Genomic DNA, 19,769 nt, shown 5'->3' with positions numbered 1-19,769 from the left:
ATGTGCGGTATGGATTTAATCGTTTCTTAATCCAAGTCAGTACATACTTAGTTGCCGTCAAATAAGTGCAAAAAGTGACAAAAAGTAAAAAAATAGAAAAAGTCTATTTAAAAATTTGAATTAATAAAGGTAAGTTACTCTACTTATTTAATTATTGTTATCAATTGTTTTCTATAAAATATAGTAAATATAATTTCTAATAACAATATATATATATATATTGCTTCCTCGCGGAGGAAGCTTTGTAGTCCTCCATACCGGAAGGGTGGTACTGGATTGGTACTGGGAAATTGGAACTGAGATCTCAGTACCAACTCAGTACTAATTTGGTGCATTTTGGTACTGAAATGGAACTGGGAAATTTACCTGCGAAAAGGGTCGAGTTACCGTTAATACCCTCATAAAAGTGAAAAGCGACTAGCTTTTTCAATATGTTTAAACTAAAACTTTATATTTATTTCAATATTATATTTGTTTTTCATGGATTTATATTATTTTCATACATTATTATGCATATGTGACGCTCCACGAGAAAAGGGACCTATCGCGACAAAAAATTAATTTCCAGTTTTATATGCGAATCGATAGTATTTGAGTTGCTCTTTCATATAGAAATGTCAAAAATAATGTTTTTCTAATTACTTTTTTTGTAATAAAGCTTTAAACATGACCCTGTCAATCGCGTTCCAGCACGGACTACGGAAACCATCCCCACCACCACTACACTAGTATACTTGTTGTATCCGTGAGACGTAGGAACGATGTAGTAGTAAGGTAGTGGGGCTGATTTTCGCTGGCGCGTCTCAGCCAATCAGAACGTTCGACTTTAAACGCCTTTCCTGTATAATTCTGTTTTGTCGCGATAGGTCCCTTTTCTCGTGGAGCGTCACATATGATATTTCCTTTGTCAGCTAAATTAAAAAATGATGTCCATTTTTTTATCAAACTTAAGGTATACGAGATAAATTATAACTTTTCTAAATGTAATTATTTTATGATAAATTTTAGATATTCATAATCTGGAAATATTAACGAATCTGAATATATATTTTTTAAAGTTGAGTTATTAAAATTACAAATTTTTTAAGCAATAAAACTCGAGTTAAAATTTTAATCCTTCAACAAAGGACCTAGGGATCTATTGTTCAAGGAGGGATTGCAATATAATTTCCAAACTTAACAGAAATTTTCTACAAACTATTATGTTTTTTTTGCTGTTTTACACGTATATCGTGAGAGACGGTTTGTTGATCTTATATACCTTTAAAACTATTGTTAAAGTACTTTAAAAATGTCTTCTTATGGGTTATCAGGTAGTGGTACTGAAGTGGAACTCAAGCCAAGTCCAATTCAGTACCATTCCAGTACCACTCTTTCGGTAGGGCTTTCATTTATCAAATTTTTAAAAATGGTTTAAACAAATTTTCTTCTATATAGAAGTATATTATATGAAACCCTGATCAATTGTCCGGATGTGTGGATCCCGTTTTTTGTGAACACGATAACTCAAAAAGATATTAACAAATGTGGGTAAAAATTCTTGGGTATATTTACCATATTAATATCTCAAAATTGTCAAGAGGATTTTTGAACATCTTAAAAAATTTTTTTTTGACTTTTATCAAAAAAATAATGTTTGAACCTAAAATTGTATTTTATGTTAAAAGTAAAAAAAATTTTTTAAAAATATTTTCTGATTTGTTTAAAAACATTTTTTTTAATTCAAAATTTTTAACAACGAAAAAACAATTTTTTTAGCTTTATGAAAAAATGTAAAAAATAAAGAGGGGAAAATAATGAAAATCGTAAAATATAATTAATATTTTAATTTTTTAACAATTTCGAGATTTATTATTATTAACAAATGTTTGACTTTGTTCATTATACATAAATTGGTACATTAATTATTTAATATTTCTGTTTAATATTATCATTTTTTAACACTTTTTATTTGCCATAATTATAAACAGTCAATTTTATCCATTGTAAAAAATTCAATTAAAAAATAAATTCTATTATTCAACAATTATTTTCAAATTAACAAAAAAATATTTTTTAAAAGATTTTATTATAAAATATTGCTTTTAGATTCAAAAAATACTATTTCAAATAAATTGATAACCCTAAAAAACTGAAAATTTTAAAAGTTTAAATTTTACTATGCATTAAAAAAAATTTGTGTCCAAAATTTTTTAATATATAAGTACATATATGTATATTCAATAAATAATTCATTTATTACTTATGATACTAAAACAATATTATAATATTATTTTAATATGTATTGTAACATTCAATTATTTTATTTAAATATTATTACATTTGTTAGAAAAATTCAAATTATTTTTATAAATTATGTCATTCAAAAATTTAATAAATATAATAATTTTTATAAATTTTTTTACTAAAACTATATAAAATAATAGAAAATATGTTAAAAGATGTTCGGAAAAATTCGGAAAATGACTTCTGAAAAATTTCTTAAAAGTGTTTTCGGATATTACAAAAATTTTAATAATTAATTTTTCCGTAACAAATTCGGAAACAGTATCCAGAATTTTTTTAGAAGTTGTTAATGGAAATCTTTTCACATGGTATATAATAAATATTATTTACAATTTTCATATTTTTATTATAATTTTACCATATTCATTCCCATATTTCATATTTTCATAAAAATGAGTAATTAGTTTTTTAAAATTTTAGTCATTAGTACAAATTATTTTAATTTCAAATATAATAAATATTATTTCTAATAATAATAAAGTAACAAATGAATTTAAAAAATTATTAATTACTACTATTTTTTTTAATTATAATAGACATTCTTTAAATTTCTCATTTATCTAAGCTTCCATTTCTTATTCTTAGAATTATATGTACATAATATGTATATGAAGGATTGTTCTTTGATTTATACTAAGTTAAGATAAGTAAATTTCTATTCCTTGAAAAATAATTTTACTAAAAATAAAAAAGGTTTTTAATGTTAAAAATATGATAATATTAAATAGAAATAAAAAATAATTAATGTACCAATTTATGTATAATGAACAAAGTCAAACATTTGTTAATAATAATAAATCTCGAAATTGTTGAAAAATTAAAATATTAATTTTCTCTTACGATTTTCATTATTTTCCCCTCTTTATTTTTTACATTTTTTCATAAAGCTAAAAAAATTGTCTTTCCGTTATTAAAAATTTTGAATTAAAAAAATTGTTTTTAAACAAATCAGAAAATATTTGAAAAAAAATTTTTTTACTTTCAATATAAAATATAATTTTAGGTTCAAACATTATTTTAAAAAATGTGCACATCAAGATAAGTAAAATTTTGATATCTTTAAATTTTAATGTTCATTTATGTAAATGAATATTTTTATATAAGAGAAATTCTTTTTCAATCGCCTCAGCCCAAAAAGTCAATGTTCTGGGATTGGCTTCATACTTTGGTAAATTGTTCTCCTATATGATAGTAATAAATCCCTAAAATATAAACTCATTAAAAAAATATTTGTAGAAAGTAGAGGGGGTTGAAGTTTTGACGTTAAGGGTAACATTGTCATTTTCAAATCCGTATAACTATGACAAAAGTTAATGGATTTTAATTTATCTATAATGAATTTTAATGCATTTTTCACGTACTTTTCAAAAATTTATACAAAATTAAAAAAAAAAATTTTGACCCCTTTTTTTCAAAATCAACCCTTATTTTTCGATTTTCACCCTTTCGGGTATTTTTTTTTTTTTTATTTTCATTGGAAAGCTGAGATTTTTTCCCATGAGCTATGTAAATATGAAAATGAGACAATAATAATTTTGTGAGAAACAGAATATTAAAGTAGGCGGTGCCGATAAGGGTGCCGTTAAGGGTAACATTGTCATTTTCAAATCCGTATAACTATAACAAAAGTTAATGGATTTTAATTTATCTATAATGAATTTTAATGCATTTTTTACGTACTTTTCAAAAATGTTTACAAAAATTAAAAAAAAAAATTTTACCCCTTTTTTCAAAATCAACCCTTATTTTTCGATTTTCACCCCTTTGGGAATTTTTTTTCTTTTTTTTTATTTTCTGTGGAAAGCTGAGGTTTTTTCCCATGAGCTATGTAAATATGAAAATGGGACAATAATAATTTTGTGAGAAACATAATATTAAATTAGGCGGTGCCTACCTAAATCCTCGAAGATGATCTCTAGGTATACCCCTTATCGGCACCGCCTACTTTAATATTCTGTTTCTCACAAAATTATTGTTGTCCCATTTTCATATTTTTATAGCTCATGGGAAAAAATCTCAGCTTTCCAATGAAAATAAAAAAAAATACCCGAAGGGGTGAAAATCGAAAAATAAGGGTTGATTTTGAAAAAAAAGGGGTCAAAATTTTTTTTTTAATTTTGTATAAATTTTTGAAAAGTACGTGAAAAATGCATTAAAATTCATTATAGATAAATTAAAATCCATTAACTTTTGTCATAGTTATACGGATTTGAAAATGACAATGTTACCCTTAACGTCAAAACTTCAACCCCCTCTACTTTCTACAAATATTTTTTTAATGAGTTTATATTTTAGGCATTTATTACTATCATATAGGACAACAATTTACCAAAGTATGAAGCCAATCCCAGAACATTGACTTTTTGGGCTGGGGCGATTGAAAAAGAATCTCTCATAATTAAAATTATTTACCGGGTATATTTTTTTATATACTTTTTCGGTAATAATCAGTCAAGTCAATTTAGGTAATTATCAAAAAAAGCTTTAAATTGATGAAAATTTATAAAAATTAGTATTGTGAGGTTAAATGAACATTTATAGAGTTAATTTTTGTAAGAATTTTAATTATTAACGTGATAAATAATAAATAATCACTTGATATGTGCAAGTGGTAACTGTAGATTTTAACTCGTTGTCAGTTTACATAATTTTTTTAAGAAATTAGTGTAAAATGTGTGAAAAAATAATTTATATTTAATAGAAATTGCAAATTTTATTAAATTATTTTATTATTTATCGAGCTCAGTTTAAAATAATTGCAATTTAATTTTAAAAAAAAGGTTTCTTAAAAGTGATAAGAACTCTACTATACCAACAGCAAGAGGATATTGTCAGGTAAGTAAAGTTGTTGTAGCGTGTAGTTTTGTTGTGACTAAAACTCGGGCCTCGACAGTAAATTATTTTTTTTCTGCCTGAAAATATAATTCCAGCAACCTAAAATTATTTTATTATGATTTCAATGATTTTCAGGAAATGATCAACATATATTTTAATTATAATTTATATCATTTTCTCCTCTCTCAATTGTATGTATGTATTATTATTATTGCTGCTATCTGTGTGTAGATAAATATATTCTGCTAGTATAATTATTGTTATACAGAAGTACCTAATTAAAAAAAAAATTATTGAGAGAATTAAAAAAAAAAAAATTGAAGTATTCGAAATTAAAATAATGTCTTCGCATCGACGGGTGGGGGCCACCGCTGAACGCGTTCAGTGAAAGCTCCCCGCGCATCCCTCGGCATTGCGCGAGAGAGAAAGAAGATATGCTATACATAGGAATCTTTCTCTCTCTGATACATTATTGATGCGTTCTCTCTCAACCGCATAGTGTTCTCGCTTGGATTCCCTATAGAGCGTGCGTCTCTTTCCACCTAGCAGCCGTACTAAGAGAAAAGGAGATACATTGTACCAACGAATCTTTCTCTCTTGGACTAACGTTCTCCAGATAAAAAATATGGAAGCTAATAATTACAAATAACGACAATAAGTGTTTTACTCATGTACGGTTCGCTATTATTGCTTGCGGGTCTTAAATGAGTATAGATAGGCGTAGAAACCACATTAGAAATTGGACTTCTCACGAATTATGGGAAATGATAGTTAAAACAAATCTACGCGATGAGCTTTTTCCTTGAACGTAATTCTTCAGTTTCCGATCCTTTCTTACTTCACCCCTTTTTATTACGTATTCTGGGCCTAACAATCTTACATGCCCACGACAACACAACATCAAAGTTGTAATTGTCGCAATTAAAAAAGGGGTAAAAATACCCAAAATCAAAACATTTTCCAACAAGGAAAATTCATAAAATAAATCCAAAAAAATAAAAGAAAAACAACAAGTCTTTCAATAATAATTTATGCTTGATTTTTATTAAGTGCATATTATTATATTTGGCTATATCTGTTAGCAGAAAACGAAAACTCAGCATTATTGGCATAGTAACAGGCCCAGAGCTCACGCCTTATTCACGTGTTAAAAACCCTTTGTCCACAAAATTTTCCCACCTGAAGTCTCTAAACGTTCATATAAAAGAGCATCGCGGAAATCAATTAATTGCTGTACAACTCTCATTCGCGAGTCAGCTCTGAAATTTTCAGAGGCGTAAAAACGATTTTGAGACGCCGGGACTAAGCCCGTCCGTAAGTCGGATTTCCAATTTTTGCAATCCACTACATAGATAGTGATTAAAATTGGACGGACGTAAAGTTAAAATGAATACTTCACGCCGACGAATTCCAACGGAAGTCATCTTTAATAAAAATCCAATAATTTGAATAAAATCAAATTATTGAATTTTTGTCTTTTTGACCGGCCAGTCCGCACGTGTGGTGCCTGCGCTGTTTAGATTCGGTGGACCCGTAAGTGCATTCTTGTGCGCTACCAAATGACATTTTCGCGCTTTGATAAGTGTGTGTATTTTTCCGCCCGTCGGAAAGCAGCTCGACGCCTCGCCCTCGTTAGCTTGCGACGGTATAATAAGCAGTAGAGTAAGTTTTTAAACCTGTATCGTTCCATCTTCTTATCTTATTGTATTATTTCAACATTTTAAAGTCGAGATTTCTTTTATAAAATAAACTAGCAACATTGTCGTCCGCAAGCGGACGACTACGTTGCTAGTATACATTAACCATATTTTTTATTCATTTTTTTTCTCAAAAAAATTTAATATTAGAAATGTAAAAAAAATTTCTTTATATTGGATCTACCACCCAAGTACCACGGAATATTGCTTGAATGTCAAGCTGATATCAACCGGGCACTGGCGTGAACTTAGGTTAGCCATGTTCTCGGCTGTGGGCACTGAAGTCACACCCGAGAACATGGTTTCTATTATGTTGCAGAGCGCGGACTCTTGGAGGAGCGTCGAGTCCTTCATTACAACCGTAATGAGGACGAAGGAGGACGACAGGAGGAGGTTAACTTGGAGAAATCCTGCTGCTCGGCTGGGTGTGCGCGCGGGACGGGGGAGACCTTAACTGGCTCTCCTTCTTCTAGCGCTAGCACTCAGTTAAGGATTTAGGACTGAGAGCAAAGGTAAGGAGACTTCCACTGGCGATGTATAAAGCTAACAGCAGTTCCGCCAGTGGAGTTTAAGTCTCAAAAAGGGTGTGGTTTTTAGTGGGTCGACCAGAACAAGAGCGGTCATCCCCACATAACCTAGGAGTACGGGCTCCAGGTATCTGACTTGGAAGTAGGCCTCCAAGGTTATGCAGATTTTCCACTTCCCTCGTAAAATAAAAAAAAAAAAAAAAAAAAAAAAACATTCAGGAGATATCATAATGTCCTCTTTACGGGAACATTCCTCGGTGATGTATCTATGTGACGGTCTTTCACACAAAAAATGTAACCCATTACAAAACTTACATTCTACATTTATTAAACATAAATAATTCTGTGGAACTTTACTTTCATCGAAATCTTCAAAAGACATTATTGAAACTCCTGCACTTTTTTTATTCCGATTATCGTTTTTACATGCCAAATTCTTTTCTTCACACATTCTTTTCATCTTCCGTTGCCGTAGAAAATTTTTCTTCTTACATGACAAATTATTTTCTTGACGCACTTTCTTTTCATCTTGAATTTCCATTGATATTTTTCTTTTCCTACATGCCAAATTTTAATCCTTGCGTATTTTCTTTCTATCTTCAGTTTTTATAGATAATTTCTTTTTTTTGCATGTCAAATTTTTTTGCGCTCTTTCTTTTTTATTTCTGTTTTATTACGATTACGTTTTCTCAATCTCTTATTCTCCTGTCTTATTATTTTCTGCTCATATATAACTTTGCGCCTTGCCTTCCTTTTTCTTCCCTTCTCTTTAATTACTCGATTTATCTTTTTATCATTTTCTATACTCAGAAAATTTTTCATTTTTAAATATTCATGTGGTGAAATTTTGTTCACATTATTATCAGTTGTCGAATTATTTTCTTTTCACTAGTGTCATTTAGAGAATGTTTAATTTTTGAATCTTGTGTTAATAGAACTCTGTTAATATTATTACTGTGCAAAGTATCAAAACCAGAACAAGAGTTTAAAATATAATTTTTATGTTCCTAAGTTCAATTTATGAAAAGACGGTTCTAATCATTCTCTATTATCGAATTCCTATTGGGAGACGTTCTTACTGTCGGAAAATGATTTAAGCGATTATTTTCAAACATTGACTTAAAATGGTTTCTCATTTTGTTATTATCAGTTTCATAATTTACACAGTTTGGCATTACGTTAAATAATATAGATGTTTCAAATGCTATTGCATGTACTCCACACTCAACACTACCAAAAGGTTGTTGATCAACAGCTTCAAAAACTACTGTTGGTTTAAAAGGGAACAATCTAATTAAATATTTTATTTGATGCACATTTAAACACCCCTCATTAAGGCTATCAAAAATATAAAGCCTTACTCTATCGTAATAGACACAAATTCAATGACCATAATTGTTATTACCGCTAAAAAGTATTAAAATATGTTTATCACCGTCTCTAATTGGGACAATAAAATCAAGCATTTGTACATACAAAGCACTTTGCATATTGAAAAAAGAATTGGAATCTTTTCTTAATAAATCTTCAAATTTGTACATATGCATATAATTTAACAATTTATTTCTATTTTCAATAATTTTTAAATCTTTATCACTTAAAATAACATACTCTTTTATGTTGGCCATAGTATACTTCGTTTAATTTTATTTTTGATTGATGAAAATCTAAATATCTTTAACCCTTTTGCTCACTCTCTCTAATATAACCAGTTTTGCCTTTTATTAAATATAATCAATTTTGTCTTTAATTCAATACAACCAATTTTACCTTTTATTAAAAATAACCAATTTTTCCTTTAATTCAATACAATTAATTTTACCTTTTACTAAATATAACCAATTTTTCCTTTAATTCAACATAACCCATTTTTACTTTAATCCAATATAACCAATTTTGCCTTTTATCCAATAAAACTACCAAATATCCAAAAGAATGAGAGAACTATGGTGATTAACTCTGAGGACCCAGGTAATAATTTCTTTTTTCACATTTATTATACAGAAAAAAAAGATGTACCAACCCTTGGCCAATAGCTCGGCCAATAGAACCTTTGTTAATGAAGATTAACTCTGAGTAAATGTACTGTAGGTTTAAATTGACATAGGCACGTCTGACGTCTCGAAATTTTTTTCGTGTATTGTCACATGGAAATATAAAGATAAAAATCATAAACTGAAGAGGTAATGTATATCTTTCTTTCTCACATCAAGGAATATAACATATAAACATTTTCATTTAATATTGCATTTCTCTATCTAGAGGATTCAAAATAACATAAGAATATCTTCGCCTAAAAATCTTACTCTTCTTTCTATCTGTTCTCAAAATAAAAAAAATATGTATATACCAGTATTAGACTCTTAGAACAATTACTACAAACAATACCAATCCTTGGACAATAGAGCCTTTGTTAATGAAGATTAATTCTGAGGGGCCAGGTAATAATTTTAAAATTTTTTTATTAAAATTTTCTAGGGCTCTAATACAGGTAGGGGAGAGTGATAAACAGTGGGACACTTTAATTTTCTGAAAAACTACTTAAAGAAACTCGACCAAAATTTAAATGTAAAACATGTTTATGACAACACACTATCTCCAAAAATTTTAGCCGCATTGATTCATTATTTACAAAGAAAATTGAAAAAAAACGTTTTTGACGTTACGGAGTAAATTTTTTCTTGAAATCGAGTTGAAATAAAATGCTGATTTTTATATAGAAAGGACAGTTTTAAAAAAAAGTGTAAATTAATAATTTAAAATATTTTAAAATTTTACAAACAATTTTTATTTAAATAATTTCTTGCGATTGTTCAATTTAAACAGTGGGACATTAAACACTGGGACAGGCAAAAATTTAAGTTTATGAAACGTGGATTTTGGCAACACTAATTGTAAGTTGTGTCAGCTATACGCATGCACATTTATACTTACACAGCGACTAAAAATGTGATGTTTTATGCTAAAGAACATTAAAAAATTCAAAATTTATAATTATTACAATTATTGTTCGGCAACATTTGAAAAATAACACTTGATAAGAGAACGACTATTCAAATTTTCCTCCAAATTGTTTTTAGGTTATGACCAAATTATGACGTATGATCAGCAGTACTGTAAACGTAAAAAAAATAATAGCAATTTTTTATATGAAACTTGACATAGTATTATAAAAATGTAAAATATTATTAAATTGTGAGTATTTTGCAACATTTGTTAACGTTATTTAATGAAAAGCATATATATTTTCAAAGTATGAAGCAGAATATTATTATTGAAACAATTATTCATTATTTAATAATAGGGTAAGTGTGGGTATTACCGTGAGTGCATGAGTTACCGTGGTTTCGCTATTTCTGGCAAATTTTATCATTTACGTCCCAATTTGTTAACCCAAAAAATTCAGATAGTTACTTTCATATTGTATGTGTTTAATAAACAAAAAATTATAGTTATTTAACTTTTGTTTATCGCTTCAAAAAATTTTAAATTTCTTAGGAGCGTAAAGTTTGATAAAATGCTCATTGCAATGCAAAAATAAAGTATTATATAAATCGCTTTTTTTACTATTTATACTTTAAAACTTGTTAATTTTTATATTTTCGATTAAATAATGTATTTCTTAAATTAAAACTTCGTGGTAAATGATGATTCGACTTATTTTTATTTTATCGACACGGTAATTGGTTAACGTTTTGAACTTGCGCGCCAAATACCGAGGGACTTGTTTAGTCCAAAATGGCTGCCTACTCAACCTATAAGTCAGATATACCTAACCTGGTTTAACCGATGTTGTCATAATAAATAATGTGAAGAGTGACAAACTTTTTTCAAGTTATTATTGTGAATATCAAAGCAAACGAAGATATGGCAAAAGCCAAAAAGAAATCAACGAATAAAGTAACTTCAAAGTCAAAAAAACGATTCCTATACAAAAAGGAACATATAAAAATTGCCGTCGAAGAAATTTCCAAAGGTGCTACCATTTCTGAAATAGCAAGAAAATACAACATTCCGGAATCCACATTACGAGATAAAAAAAACTGCAAATATGCCGAGAAAAATCCGGGCCCAGCCACCGTTCATAGTTTTGAGGAAGAAAATAATCTGGTTAAGTGGATTTTCCACTGCACCGAGAGAGGATTCCCAGTAACAAAAGATCAACTGTTGAAAAATTATTAAGGAAATGGAGGCCCAAGAAACCGCTAAACAACAGGCTTTACGACAAATTCAGGAGGAAGCAGAAATTAAATTTAAAATAGATGAACTTTTACAAAAAGAAGGAGAATTAAAGGAAAAACGAGTAAATTAAAAAAGAATTTCAAAATAGCTTAGACCAAATACTATTGTTATTTTAATAATTACTATTTTTATAAAAAATATTTAATTAAATGTTATTAGGTACTAAATACTTTTATTTAAATAATAATTCTTGTTAACATTTGAAATTAATTACGTTAAAAAATTTGGAAGTTGTTAATAGATTTATAACGTATTCTGTGATTATTATTATTAGTACCTGATTAAATATATGAAAATATCAAAAGATATTTTATTAAATTAATAAACAATTGTTTTAAATACCCATGCTTCATTTCATCCAATCGTTTTTAAAATCTACAAGTTAAAATTTTCACGGTATTAGGCACACGGCAACTGGATCATCCACGGTATTTGGCACACGCTATTTCGATCCTGAAGCTTTTAGCACCACGGAAATACCTGCACTCGCACCACTTTTTAAAATATTTATTATTTAATAAAATATACGCTCTACGACATACTCAATTTTTTTATTACAACAAATAAAGTCAAAGATCAATTTAAAAAAAAAAATTATACAAATATCTTGTAAGGTTTGTTCAGAATGTTTTGACTAAGTCTGCGTTAGATTTAAAACCACGGTAATACCAACACTTACCCTAGGTGTCCCACTGTTTAACACAAACCTTCAAAACAAGAAAAATGTATCAAGTTTCGAAAACTTGAAATTTTTCTATTTAATCACAATATAATTTAAATAGAATATATGCATTATGTAGAAAAGAGTTCATACCTTATGGTAATACCAAAAAGTGTCCAAAAATATATAAAATTGACATATTAATATGTCTTTGAAAAAAAGTGTTCTAATGCCATTTTGAATTGTCTAGATAGAGAAACGCAATGTTTAACGAAGAAGTACTTATGTTATATTCCTTGGTGTAAGAAAGAAAGGTATGCGTTACCTATTCAGTTTTAGACTTTCTTTATAGTTTTTTCACGTGATAAAGGGAGAAAGAAATTATTACCTGGGTCCTCAGAGTTATTAATTAATCCTTTTTAAAAGATTGGAGGTCAAGCGAACCCTCATTTGCAAAATAAAGATATATCTTTCTCTCTCCATAACTTGTTCTTTTCTCTGTCACCGAAAACCCAGCAGGGGTCCGGACGGAATGAATGAATGAATACCAAGATTATTTATAAAATAAATGTATAAAAGGGTCTTAATTGTTTTATTGTGTTTTATCCCCTAAATTCATTTTCGAATAACGTAATTTGGCAGTTTCTTTTAAAATAGGATACACGATCCCATAAAAATAAACGGAATTTTTTTTAATTTCGGCAGCTTGGTGCCTCCAGGACATAAGAAATAATAATTTTTATGATTAATATTTTTTCGGTTCGTAACAGCAATTTCTATTAAATATAAATTATTTTTTCACACATTTTACACTGATTTCTTGAAAATATTATGAAAACTGACAACGAGTTAAAATCTACAGTTACCACTTGCACATATCAAGTGATTATTTATTATTTATCACGTTAATAATTAAAATTCTTACAAAAATTAACTCTATAAATGTTCATTTAACCTCACAATACTAATTTTTATAAATTTTCATCAATTTAAAGCTTTTTTTTATAATTACCTAAATTCGACTTAGATTCGACTTAGATTCGCCCCAGCTGGGTCGAATTTAGGTAAATCAAACCCGCCAGGGCTAGACAGTGAAAAGGAGGCTTACGAGCAAAAAAATCGATTTTTTATGGATTGGTGATTCTTATAGGAAAAAATTTTCTCTATCAGAATCACCAATCAATAAGAAATCGATTTTTTCACACGTAAGCCCACTTTTCACTGTCCAGGTCATATATGAGGTATTCTTTTTCAATCGCCCCAGCCTAAAAAGTGAAAGTTCTGGGATTGGGTTGATACTTTGGTAAATTGTTGTCCTGCATGAAAGTAATAAATCCCTAAAATATTAACTCAAGAAAAAAAAAATTTGTAAAGCGTAGAGGGGGTTGAAGTTTTTGACGTTTTAGGCAACATTGTCGTTTTTAAATCTGTATAACTATGACAAAACTTAATGGATTTTAATTTATGTATAGTGATTTTTAAAGAATTTTTCACGTACTTTTTAATAATGTAGACGAAAATTAAAAAAAAAAATTTACCCTTTTTTTTGCAAAATGAACCCTTATTTTTCGCTTTTCACCCCTTCGGTTATTTTAATTTTTCTTTTTTTATTTTCATTGGAAAGCTGAGATTTTTTCCAGTGCGCTACGTAAATATAAAAGTGGGACAAAAATATTTTTGTGAGAAACATAATACCAAAGTATGCGGTATATAAATTAAAATCCATTAAGTTTCGTCATAGTTATACAGATTTAAAAACAAAAATGTTACCCAAAACGTCAAAACTTCAACCCGCTCTACGTTTTACAATTTTTTTTTCTTTTTGAGTTAATATTTTAGGGATTTATTACTTTCATGTAGGACAACAATTTACCAAAGTATCAACCCAATCCCAGAACTTTCACTTTTTAGGCTGGGGTGATTGAAAAAGAATACCTCATATACATGCGTATATTCAATAAATAATATATGAATTATTTTTAATACTGAAACATTATTATAGTTTGTTAATATGTATTATAATATTCAATATTTTAATAAAAAAAATTCTTACATTTATTAAAAAAACTTAAATTATTTTTATTAATTATTTTATTTGAAATTTAACAAATATAATTTATAAAAAAAATGTTAAATAATAGAAAATAAGTTGAAGGATTGTTATCAATGGTTCCAAAAATATTTCGAAGAAATTTCTTATCCCTGAATAACTGAAATTTAAAGGTTTGAAATTTTACTCCTCATTTTTTTAAATGGTTCTGGTAGCATAATTTATAATATTTATCTTTACAATTATAAATAATATTTATTTTCATATTATAAAAACCGATGTTTCATAAATGATTTAATGGAATTTTTCAGAAAAATTATGATTGACTTTTCGACAAATGAGGCCATTGATGCCATAGAATTTTGGGATAAAGCAGTGTAAGTATTAAAAAAAATTTGTGTACATTAAAACTTCATGAAATTTGGTTTCATTATTTTTTTTCTACAATCTATAATAATATAATAACTTTTATAAATATGATAAAATTTAAATCTGTTTCTTTTAGAGAAATAGTTCGTTTCGTGGAAACCGTTCTTCCACGAAGAATGACGGGAAAAATGGAGTTGCTTAAGTTTTTCTTAAGCAACGACAACGGAAGAAAAATTCAATGCGTAATATGGGGCACTGAAGACATAAACTCATTGTCAAAATATATTACGTTAAATAAGGTGAGCAATAATATTATAAATATAAAAAAAGTAAGAATAAATTATTCAAATTCAGGGGTTACGCCACCCTGAACGCCTGAAAATTAAACGATATTTCAAAAATGCATTTTGATAAAACTATAAAAAATACAACTTTTTAATAATTATAGTTTAAAAATACATGTATTTAACTTAAAAAAATCTTTCAATTAAAATTTTTTTTTAAAAATTAAATACATGTATTTTTAAACTATAATTATTAAAAAGTTGTATTTTTTATAGTTTTGTCAAAAATTTATTTTTGAAATAACGTTCAATTTTCAGACGTTCAGGGTGGCGTAACCCCTTACTAAGAAAAAGTAAAATTTTTAATAATTTTATAATTCAGATTTTACATATTGATGGTGGCTGTGCCCGTGTGCCAACAAAACAGGAATTTAATAAAGGCAATGTAAGCTTTGAATTACAATTTTTTTCTTCCTCAGTAATAACAGAAGTAGGTACACATCTTAATGAGGATAACGACCCTGACCAAATTTTGGAAGTTGGCATAGATGATATTATACATCATGAAAATGAAATGATCAGTAAGAAACAATTTTTTTTATTAACCCCTTCACTGTTAAAAAAATGATAATGTAGTCCCAAAACGTCCAACAAATTTTTATGAAACTTAGTATTTTGAGAGTTTTTGGGGTCTCTGAATTAAACAAAAAATTTGTCATTTTTACTTGTTTTTCAATTGTTTATTAGTTAAAAATAATAAATAATTATTAATTAACCAAGTATGCGAATAATAATATAAAAGAATTTTTTTTATATAAGTGCTCAAATTTTCGAGTTATGAATTTTTAAAAATATGATTTTTTCGAGTTTTTTTAAAAAAATACACATAATTTTAATGACATCTAACTTTAAAAGTATTAAATTTAGGAATTATCACCAAAATACAAAAAAGCTTCAATTTTCCATCGACTTTCAAAATATGTTAACGATAATAAAATTTTTATAGTTGTTTATAAAAAACAGCGATTTTTTATAAATAAATTAAATTTCTTTAACCCCTTCGCAGTCTAGTAGAAAAATCGTTTGTGGGCCCAAAACGGTCCAAAAAATTTTTTTTTTTATATTTCATATCATCATATTAAATTTTTTTGGGGTCACTGAATCCAAATTTGATGTCTAATTTGAAAATTCAAAATGGACATATATGTCCAAACTCACAAACGTTGCACGACTTTTTTCTCGACATATATGGGCCATGGACTGTTAAGGGGTTAAATTTAGGCACGATTTTGTATTTTTTTATTTTTACACACATGAAAATAATAAGAAAATTTTGTACTATGTTTTGAAGTGGGCCTGATGATACTTTTGTTTATATAATTTGTTTAAAAAATTTTTTATTTTTTTTCGTTTTTTTTATTATTCTAAATAAAATATATTTTAATTTACTTTTCTATGAGTTTACTAAAAGATCCTACTACCCAAAACACTTTTCCCTTTTGAAAAATTAAAAAAAAAGAAAAAATTTTTTTTAAACAAATTATAAAAAACGAAAGGATCATCAGGCCCATTTCAAAACATATTACGATAATTATCTTATTATTTTGATGTGTCCCTCACAACACAAGGATATTCAGGATATCCCTGGGACGTCCTGGGGATATCCATTTGCTTTTGGCGATTCGGATATCCCTAAGATATCCTCTGGATATCCATGGACATCTCTAAGATATCCCAGGGATATCCAAACCGCCGAAAACAAATCGATATCCCCAGGACGTTCCAAGGATATCCTGAATATCCTTTTGTTGTGAGGGGTGTAAGATTAAAAAAACTATTTAAAAAGCGCGCCTAAATTTAAAAAAATTTAATTTCTTTATAAAAAATCGCAGTTTTTTTAAACAAATTTAACATTTTTTTTTCGCTTACATCTTTTAAAAGACGATGAAAAATTGAAGCTTTTTTGTATCTTTATGATAATTTCTAAATTCAATACTTTTGGAGTTAGATGTCATTGAAATTATGTGTATTTTTAAAAATTCATAACTCAAAAATTTTAGCACTTATAAAAAAACAAAAAAATACGTAAACCTTTTTTTTATGAAGATCGAAAAAATATATATTTACCGAATTTAAAATGTCATAGTTAAATCTCACGTGAAATCGCACATATAACTTAATGTTTTTATTTAATTTATTTAATTAGAAATATTTAGTCTACATATGTGACCTCGACAGTTAAAAAGGACTTTACGTCCGAAAAAAATAATTTGTTATTTATTGGTGATTCTGATAGAAAAAATTGTTCCCTATCAGAATCACCAATTAATAAAAAATCAATTTTTTCGGACGTATAAAGTCTTTTTTCACTGTCCATATCACATATATACTCTATTAATTTTTCTATTTCGACGCCTCCTTTCTTAAAAATCCTTTTTTAAATGTTAACTTAATATAATTCCATCTTAAGAACAAATTAAATATATTATTTTGAATTCAAAAGTGATACAAAATTATCTTTCATAATTTTGTGAGTTTACATATGAAAAGAATTTTCATAGTCTATTTCTCAAAAATGCACATCACACATGTATAACTTAAGCGCAAGTGATGCGTGGTAGGCAGCGCATGTGATGTCTCGAAATTCTTTCCGTGCATCATACTGTACTTCTTTTTAAGATAGAATTATATTAAGTTAAAATTTAAGATGCTTTTTCCCGAAAAGAGGCATAGATTCAAATATAGAATTTTTTGTTATATCTTTTTTATTAATTGCAGAACTCTTTGCATATGTGAAATGCAACTTTGTATTTCAAGCAGTAGGAATAAATCGCAATATTGGAACTTACGGCTGTGGATCGGTGACAAATGGAATCCACAAATTAGAAGTCCGAATAGCTTCATTTAACAACACACTCACATGCAAAAAATGTGATGCAATTTACATAACTGGAAAAGTTCGGTCACAAGGTGATATTAATAAAAATCTCACTAATCTATTTATTTATTTAATTTATTAATTTTTTTTAGGGTCTAGATTCTTTTTACAATTACAATCGGAGACAGATATTGAAGTTGTAGATGTTGATCCACTTCCGCTACAGCAAATAGTAACAGCAGTCCGTGAGCTGAAACAGACAAACGATGGACAAATGGGCAAGGAGGATGTTGACTAATTAATAGTATTAATAATCAAAAGTTTAACAATTATTAAGCATATGGACAAATATTAACTAACAATATTAAAAAAATATATGTTGATAATTAATAAATGATTAATGCAAACATTTTTTTTAAGAAACCCATTTTTAAGATTTTTTTCAAGAACAGAATAAAATAAATTAAAAAATAAATTATATATATTGTTAAGTACATATTTAACTATTAACTATATGGTTTCATTTTTTTGAAAAATAGGGCTAATTTTTTTGAAATAAAATTAGTTAACTTTATTTTTTGGAATTATTTTTTATTTTTATTTGAAAAATATGATTATTTTCCAACAAAACTATATAGATTTACAAATTCGAACATATTGAATTTTTTTTTAATAATTCTTTATCTATCTATAGTTAAGTGATATCGAATAATACGCAATAATCAATTGTCCGCATGTATGTATGTGTGTATATATGTGTGTGTGGATCCCGTTTTTTGTGAACACAATAACACAAAGAGATATTAACAAATTTGGGTAAAAATTCCTGGGTATATTTACCATATTATTATCTCAAAACTGTTGAGAGGATTTTTGAAAATCTTAAAAAAAATTTTTTTTGACTTTTACCAAAAAATTTATTTTTTACAAAAAAAATTTTTTTTGTTGGATATTAAAGTCAATATATGATAAAATCTTATTCTTTGCATCAAGACGAATCGATTGGTCTATTATATAAAGTATAAATTTTATTGAAAATATCACAATTAAATCTAAAAAATTCACTTTTTTACTAAAATTTGTTTATTTATTTAAAATTATGTTACTATATAATAAAATCTTATTCATTGCATTAAGGAATAATCAACAAATACTTCTTGCAATGTCAATTGCAATGAATTTTTAAATTCAAAAAATGTTAAATTAATTATTATTATTTTTATTATTTTTTTTTACTTCTTAAAATAAAGCTTAAAATGTATGGTTTTAATAATCAAATTAAACACGACAAGGTCCTCTGCGTCGATTGCGCGGGCGCACCGCCTACTTTGATATTTTGTTTCTCACAAACTTATTTTGGTCCCACTTTTATATTTACGTAGCGCACTGAAAAAAACCTCAGCTTTCCATTGAAAATAAAAAAAGAAAAATTAATTAAAATACTCGAAGGGGTGAAAACCGAAAAATAAGGGTTGATTTTGCAAAAAAAGGGGTGAAATTTTTTTTTTTAATTTTCTTCTACATTATTGAGAAGTACATGAAAAATGCTTTAAAAATCACTATATTTTTTTATATTTTTTATATATATATTTTTTTTTTCAAGAAGGGTATAAAAATTTAAGGTATAAAAATATAATTTTATTTCAATGTCCTACAAAGAAATTTTTATAAACAACAGTATTATTTACAATTGTGATCTTCTGTAAAATAATTATATTAAACTAAAGAATACAAAAATGATTTGTTTGAATTCTATTCTTCAATAAAAAATGTATTAAACAACTTATTATTTTTAAAATTGTGATACGATAATTTATAACAAATTGTTTAAAAAACATCCTTTTTTTAATTAATAATCAGTCGATAGCGGTTGTTTTTTAAAAAAATTTGTTCAAGAAAACATTGTTACTTTTTTATGTCTAGAAAATTATAAAAAAATA

At 27.1% G+C, this 19,769-nt stretch overlaps 1 protein-coding gene across 1 annotated transcript; it reads left to right on the top strand.

Annotated features, from left to right (window-relative positions):
* The first annotated feature begins 14,419 nt into the window (after nt 1-14,419).
* LOC127278853 (uncharacterized) lies at nt 14,420-18,164 on the top strand. Its single transcript, XM_051300774.1, has 5 exons — nt 14,420-14,675; nt 14,804-14,966; nt 15,334-15,532; nt 17,730-17,921; nt 17,982-18,164. The coding sequence occupies exons 1-5, from the start codon at nt 14,596-14,598 to the stop codon at nt 18,125-18,127; spliced, it is 780 nt and encodes a 259-aa protein (XP_051156731.1). The 5' UTR covers nt 14,420-14,595; the 3' UTR covers nt 18,128-18,164.
* Nucleotides 18,165-19,769: the final 1,605 nt, after the last annotated feature.

The sequence above is a fragment of the Leptopilina boulardi genome, unplaced genomic scaffold, assembly GCF_019393585.1.
Source record: "Leptopilina boulardi isolate dan_hultmark-lab unplaced genomic scaffold, ZJU_Lbou_2.1 LbouV2_212, whole genome shotgun sequence".
In the NCBI taxonomy this organism is placed as follows: domain Eukaryota; kingdom Metazoa; phylum Arthropoda; class Insecta; order Hymenoptera; family Figitidae; genus Leptopilina; species Leptopilina boulardi.
This window is presented reverse-complemented; position numbering and strand designations above follow the sequence as displayed.